The 7853-nt window shown below is 39.1% G+C and overlaps 1 gene segment (V, D, J or C); it reads right to left on the bottom strand.

Annotated features, from left to right (window-relative positions):
* Positions 1 to 2342: 2342 nt before the first annotated feature.
* Positions 2343 to 6586, bottom strand: LOC115387519 (Ig mu chain C region membrane-bound form-like). The segment is given in 9 exon segments: positions 2343 to 2535; positions 2619 to 2767; positions 2886 to 3173; positions 3250 to 3564; positions 3704 to 4039; positions 4174 to 4461; positions 4544 to 4855; positions 4948 to 5244; positions 5376 to 6586. Coding segments are annotated over 9 exon segments (2133 nt in total).
* Between the last annotated feature and the right edge of the window lie 1267 nt (positions 6587 to 7853).

The following is a 7853-nucleotide window of genomic DNA, read 5'->3' as shown; positions in this document are numbered from 1 at the left end:
TGTCCTTTATTGTACCAGTGAACTGGTCTGACATTATTAACAGTAGAATGCTCTTTTCGTGGCTTCATGTTGCAGCTGTTCAGGCTCTGGGAGGTTTTCACTCTGGTCTGCTGATGCTCTTTGTTCCCAGATGAATCCATGGTGTTTGATGGCTGTTCACTGAATCAGAAAGCTGCCAGGTGATGTTCAGACACTGACCGAGCTGCACAGTCAAGGTGGCTGTCAGCTGTTCACGTTTCACACCTGGAGAAGAAAACATGCATATTTGAACAAAATCTAAAGACACACAATTCAAGATTTCACATCAGACAGTTGGGAAGGTAAATTTCCACACAAGATGCTGAGTTATTCTTGAAGATTAACTTTCTTAATCTAATATAATGATTTAGAGTTTTCCTAAGTTTTCAACCCCGTTAGTCCATTTTCTTTCTCTTTCTGAGGGACTTTCATGATCTCATGCTGCATTTTATCTTAACTTTTATTTTAGAAAGTTGTTGATTCATTCATTCATTTTCTTAGATTTGGATTTGTTTTTTTAACATCTGTTCTGGGCTGAATGTGAATTATTATAATTTCTGTTCATTTGTACGTAAATATAGGGAGAACTTTAAAAATTAGACACTACAGTTGATCGACTACCTGAGTGTCTGTTGTCATGCAGGGAGCAGTTTCACTCTCACATCCTGTTCATGCTCAAGCAAATGCAAAACAGTCCTGTCAAGCATCATTAGCAGAGCAACAGCTACGACTGAAACTGGTTTGCATTGCAAGGTCACTAAAATGGTTTGAACGCAACACATTTTCTCTGAAGCGAGCACCTGCAGAAGCAATAAGAGCACTGAAATAACACTGAGAAACAACAAAATTTTTATCAAAGTTATCTCTGAAGTTTCAGTCATGTGAAAAGTCAAACTAATATGATTTATGAAAGTGTTTATTTATGACCATTCAAGGATACATGAAGACTCTTCATGAATACAAACTTGATAAGTCATGAAACCTGAAGCAGTGAATTTATTTATTTTTTTACTTTATTTATTCTGATGCTGGAAATTTGATAGAATGGACTGGGATAGACTCCAGCATCCATGATGGATGAATGGATGGATTTTTTTTTTTTTTTACTTTTTGTTTTTTTTTACTTTTTCATCAAACTTGTTTAAATTAGTTTGGATCAAGCAGGATCAATCAATCAGACAATATTTATTCTTGATGAACATTTCAATCATAGCATAAATATTTTAAAAAGCAGCCAGTTCTGGAAGAGAGGCTGACACCAGTAAAGTACTTCATGTCAAAGGTCAAAGTATATTCAGCACATTACAATGTCAATTTATCCCAAAACATAAAGGTACGCCATGATGAAGGACTCTTTCATTTATGATTATGACAGAAAAGATCAGAAGAGTGTAAGGCAAAGGAAATGTGATTCAACTATAAGAAGTGAATTCAGTTCATTTATCTGTATGAAATGTTTTAGAAAAGGATCAGAGCAGATACAAAAATATCTTCAAAGTGATCTGATGACATTATTGCATCTGATTTATGTGATGCTGAATTAGTTCGTTCAGGATGATGAAATTGGTGAAGTGAATCAAGATCAGCTTCCTGTTAACTCCTCATTCAGCCCAAAGTCACAGTGTCTTCTGTAACGTTTGTTCACCGTCACAGATTTGGGCAGACTGCCATGGGGTCCCCAGCCAAAAGGGCAACACACTCTGCCAGATCACTCCAGAAGTAGCCAATAGGAAGCCCTGATGTGTTTGGTGTCATCCCTCCCAGATTTGAATTCCAAGAAACCCACAAGGTACACAAATACAGATAGAAACACACAGCTCAGATTGACAGTGACTCTGTGTGTCAGTGTGGATGTATGGAAGAGAGGAGACACAAAAAGAGCCTCTGTACTTTCAGATGAATGCACCTTTCTATCATATACTGCCACAGTGCATCCAGTTCCGATCTGTCAGCATCTTCAAATGTCTCCAGGGCTGCTATTTCACATGGAGGTGGTGCTCTCACACTGCTGCATGTGGAGCTTTGTCTCACTCTTGTGGACGACTGGAGTACTCTGAGAACACTGTGTGGCACAGGAAGAACTTCTGGTCCTGGAGGGCAACACAGGCCTGCATGTTCTCAATGTCTCCACTTGAATTTAATGAATTTGCTTCTACTAATGTCAGCAGACAGCCTGGAAACAAGGCACTGTTTTAAAATCAAGTGTTTTGAAGCCAGGAGACACTGAGACCATGCAGAACTGCAGCCCTCGAGTATGAGATTGAAAGTAAAGCTTTTGAGATTAATTGAAACATTTGAAGGACAGGAATGAAATACGTAATTTATTGATCTTTTTTATGCATCAAGTACATATAAAATCACAGAAAAAGTAGTTTTTTTTTAATTGTTTCTTGACTTTTTTTTTCACACAACACAACACCAGAACTACAAAAGCAAAGCAAAGAAAACTGAACACATCTGGGTGACATGGCATCACAATCCTCAAGTCTGCAGGGAGTCGTCTTGTCATCATTTGGTCTGTAAAAGAAACAAAACACAGGAATGTCTCAGCTTATTGACCAGAAGCAACTGTCAAGCTGAAAGAAAAGGCAGAGTCTCACCTTAAACATGGTAGCAAAAACACCGTAGACAACAGAAATAAGGAACAGGATGAGGAAGGTGAAGGCCATGTACACAGTTTCCACTCCTATATCTTGGCTCACTTCAGCATGGACGATGTGATCTAAAAAATCACACTGCTCCAGGGTGTCTGTGATCAAATATTTTTTGTTTGACAGTTCAAAAGTGATTTTGTGTCTGGCATGCACTGTTAAATATGCTGTTATATCATCTTCTGGAAAACATTGGCTGAATGGATGAAGTCTTACCTGGTCTGGATAGATTCAGGAGCTTTGTAAAGCTTGCATGGGTCACCTTGCAGGTGAACACCACTCCTGGTAAGAAGTCGATTGGAGACAGACGGAGGTGGCTCCGAATGCTAAATCTTCCATCTGCACCTCTTTGTGGCTCACTGGTATTGTAATCCCGCAATTCTGAGGTTCCATCACGAAGCCAGGTGATGTTGATGGCTTCAGGAGTGAAGTCAAAGGCGAGGCACACAAGTTCATTAGAACTCTGAAGCAAGAGGACTGAAGGTTCACTGAGGGCCACTGGAGCTGAGGAAAGAAGCAGAAAAGCTTTTTATTGTTTTGGACTCAGGCAAATGTGAGCAAACAAAAATAAACAACTTACCCAGAACATCCTTCATGGTGCTTCGAAAAGGTGTTTCAGATGATTCATGGATGACAACGCAAGAATATACTGGTGTGTCCAGACTTTTGGATACGTTTAATTTACTGCTCATGGAGAAAGAGCTGCTCCTCGGGTACTTCCACACTGGACCATTGACGTACCGAGAGGATGGAAGTTTCTTTCCATTCTCCTCCCAGTAGACTAATATATTGGATGGGGAAAATCCAGAAACTTGGCAAACAACCGTGAAGATATCTGACACTGACATCTCAGAGGCGGTTGGTTGAATTATCTTCACTGTTGGTGGGAGCAGATCTTGACAAACACAAAAAGACAGAAACCAAGGATCAGTTGTTTTTTCTTTGAACTGTATCTGTTAGTTTATCATGAGAACAAGCAAGTTTCTCAGCCAAGTTACTATTTTTACAATGAACAGTCATATTTTTACCACTACCTCTGCTTTTGCTGATACGGGCCTCGTAGCCTTTGTTGGAACATTGATGTTTTCCCTCACAAGACACTTGTTTATATGCATGCCAATCCTCTGCTGACACACCAAAGAAGCTCTGCATCGTCTCTGTCCCATTGCTGTGGCTCTTTGGTTGCTGTGGATAAACATTTTGTCCAAAATACTTGCTATTGTCAACCTTCCAGCTGATGGAGAAGTCTTTAAGGTGGTGACCGACCAGAAGGCAGGTGATATTCATCAGAGCCTTTTCTTTGCTCTGAAGCTGCTGCACTGGCGGTCCATGAACATAAACCTCAGCAATCTGAGAGGATGCTGGAGTCACTGAAGAACAAATGGAAAGAAAACTGCAACATCAGTCAAATGGAAATAGAGAAATGATTGTGATGAGATTTGATTCAGAAGTGGTGAGACTGTATTGATCATTTCCTGACTAATGTTGAGTGTTGTCGGGTTACCTGAGCAGACACTGATACTCCTGTTGACTGCTGTGTTGAGAGACTTGTCAGAGACTTCACAAGTGAAGACGTTCCCACTTTGCCAATCTGATCGAGGAACTTGAAGTTGACTGGTCACTGCTACACGCCCATCTGCACTCATGGTGATGGCGCCTTTTGTTGAGGAAGAGCTGATCTGGAGCTCAGGCAACCATTTGATTTGAGGGTCGAAGCCACTTCCAGAGCATGAGAGTGTTTGTGAATCAGAGTCCTGACTGGGGATCAGAAGAAGTTCCACTGATGGATCCACTAAATGAGAGATAAATCAGAAAACTGATGAGTGAATACATTGATTTAAACAGATAAATATATTTATGAATATTCCACTCACCAAAAATATTGCCAATAGATTGGGAGGAGCTGCTGCTGGAAAAACCTTGATTCACCTTGCAAGTGAAACTTTGGTCTTTTTTCCAGTATTTTTCAGGAACATTGAAGTGTTTGGTCACTGAATGAATGTCTGAGGCTTTGTGAAAATCAACATATTGACTGTCAGAGATGTCAACTCCATTGGCCTGAATTGTGATGGAGAGATCATGTGAGGAAAGTTGTGTGATTTCACACTTGAGCACAGTACTGTTTCCCTTGAGAAGATCTGGAAGAGATCTGCTTATCATCACCACTGGAGCAGGAACTTCAGGCTCTGAGAGATAAAGACGGCAGAAAACAAAGAACACAATGAATCAATAAGTCTCTTCAGCAGTGTCTGATTTTCAGGTTGAAAGGTGATCTTACCTGTGATGTTTTTGGTCTTTTCCACAGATGAAAAACATGCATGTTCAGCTCTGCATGTAACATGTTTCAGCTGCTTCCACTTTGTTGAAGGAACAGTTACTTCACTTGTTACATAACTTGTGTTTTCAGATTTAGAAACAGTGTTACTTGGTGCAACTTGTTCGTTCAAAAGCCAGGTCACCTTGGCATCAAAAACAGTGCTGATCAAGCATGTGGCTTTCACATCAGAGGTAGCCGTCATCACAGTCTTGAAGCTGGGAGTGTCCAGGATCATAAAAGGAGGAGTACTTGCATGCACTGAGGAGAAACAATAAATGACATGAACCATAATCACTCAGTTCCTCACAAAAATGTTATCTGAACACATTCTGTGAATGTAATAATTTATTTTCAGTGTATTTAATGAAGAAGTTCACATTCATACTTACTCTCACAAATACTTGTTGTTTTTTCATATTCACTTCCTTCATGAGTGGCCTTGCATGTGAAACTGCTGCCTGTTGTCCACTCTGTGATATTTGGCTCAATCTCACTGCTGAGGCTGAAGGTTTTTTCTCTCCCTTCCATACTTTGCAGCTTTAGTTCGTTTGGAACAATATTCAGGGGTCGTTGGTCGTGTTGCCACTCCACACTCAGTTTGTCTGGATAGAAGCCACTGAGAGTGCAAATCAGTCTGACTGCTGAGTTTCCCAGTTTACCTTTCCAGACAGGGTACAATGTGATGTTTGGTGAGACGATCCGTGGTTCTGAGACAAAGAACAGATGATTGTGTCTTCACCATGCTTCACTGTACATGTGGGTTATGAACAATAAACAATAAATAATTTGGCCAAAGTGGTACATACCTTCACATTTTAGAAAGTAATGAACTGTTTTATGTGTAGTGTGTTTGTGTTTGGGCCAGATGGCAGAGTTGTACTTTTACATAGTTTGTGGTGTAATAAATTCAGGTGGAGACAGGACTGGAAGTCTGTTACACAGATGTTAAACATGATAGGGCGGAGTGATCAGGGCAAGCGGCCAGCGGAAGGCTTCACAACACCCAGGCAGCTTTAGTTCGTAGTTAGTAAATGAGTACTGAAATAAACAGAAGTGAAACAATGCAAGGAGCAACGGAGCACAACAGACAGCAGGTGTGAGGCGTGGCGTGCCAGGAAGAGAAGCGAAAAGCACATTTAAATACGTCTTGACAGTACACAGTTGTTATCAGAAAGCCTTAACGGAGCTTTGCATGACTTTGGCTGAAGGTTTTAGTTCTCACATGCAGTAATAATAGTCAAAAAGTAACCAACTGTAAAGATTCTCACATTACACATTGAGTTTCACACACACTGTTGATTCCATCTGCTGGAAATAAACACAACATATTATTTACAGAAATACAGAAAATTAATTTCTATCTTAATAAACAACTCATTTTACAACTACATAAAATACAGTGAAAGAGAGAATAAGAAGCCACATCATTTCTGAACTTCATTTAAACCTTTTATTTCAAGAAGGCAAACAAAGACATAAACAGCAAAAAACATCGCTGTAACTACTTACATGATAATAGGAATTTGTCAGAGAAATGATTTATGATATATACTTCCTTAAGTTTTCATGAAACAGATATGATTGTACTCCTTGTTTCATTTAACCTGAAAAGAGATGTTTTGAAAAAAGATAAGAAAATTGAAAACTCAAATGTAAATGGACAAAAATGACCAAGTGCTTTATATTTAATATCACTTATTATACATATTACATACAGGCATGATGGTGTTCATAATATCATCCCAAAATACAGTAATTATATAAGAAGTAATATTCTTGAAATTGTCAGGAACCCTCAAGTAACAGTCACTACAAGTTTGCACATTTTACCTCTTGGCAAAACAAAAGTATTTTATCTTTTCTTGTAAATGTCAACAGCATCAAAGTGTATAAGATGAGTGCTGTAACTGTGCATGCATCATTTATTGTTGAGAATTCTTCATTAGAATTAGAAGTGAAGGAAAAATGAAACTGTTGGATTAATAAGATGAATAATTACTGAAAATGGAAATTTGTTTCACTTCATTGACAAAACAATTCTGCTTCAAGATGTAGTTATGGAAAATGTTTTGTTTTATAGATATGATTAGGTTGCATTTCTTTTTGTCAGTGTTTAAAACCATCAACTGTGAAGACTTTTTCTGATCCATATCTGTGCTTGACAATATAAAATGACTTGTACCTTGATAGCTGTAGTTCCAATAGTGAACAGCAGAGTGAGGAGGAAGAGGATGATGAAGGTGAGGGCTGTGCTCGCCATGTTGTCCTCTTCTGCCCTCTCAGCATCGTCCTTGTTTGTTTCAATCAGGCGCTCTAAATGTAGAATATAGTCATTGTTTGATTAATACTTGCCACCATTTAGATCTTGCTTTAACGAACAGCTTGTGTGAAAATGATTCTTCACATGGGAATGTTGTCGTCAGTGCAGAATTAAAAAGAATAAAGTTCAGGCAAATGCTCAGTTGTATTTTAGGAAGTATGCACGATAAGTCTCATTTGATTTCATCATCTTAAAAACACAGTGTCAGTGGCATTAGGTTCATTCTGCCTGCAGTGATCCTGACTTGCTTTTGAAATTGATAAATATTGGTGGTTTGCTTCCCTTGGCTTGTACGAGAGTTTCTTCATTGTTCGACTCAGAAACAGCCGAGGTCGAGTCAAACTGTTGATTGTATGTGGAGGGATGAAGGACCCAGTAGAGCAAACAGCCACACACACAAGTCACAGAAGCAGTGCTGCTGCACTATTCAAGAACAATATGAAGATGAATGGGACTGATTGGATCCTTTTCTGAAGTTGGTGAAGAGATTTTGGCAAAGATTTTTTTGTGTTGTTCCAGAACTCAAGGCAGATAAAATCAGTCTCTC

This window comes from Salarias fasciatus, chromosome 4 (genome assembly GCF_902148845.1).
Source record: "Salarias fasciatus chromosome 4, fSalaFa1.1, whole genome shotgun sequence".
Taxonomy (NCBI): Eukaryota; Metazoa; Chordata; class Actinopteri; order Blenniiformes; family Blenniidae; genus Salarias; species Salarias fasciatus.
This window is presented reverse-complemented; position numbering and strand designations above follow the sequence as displayed.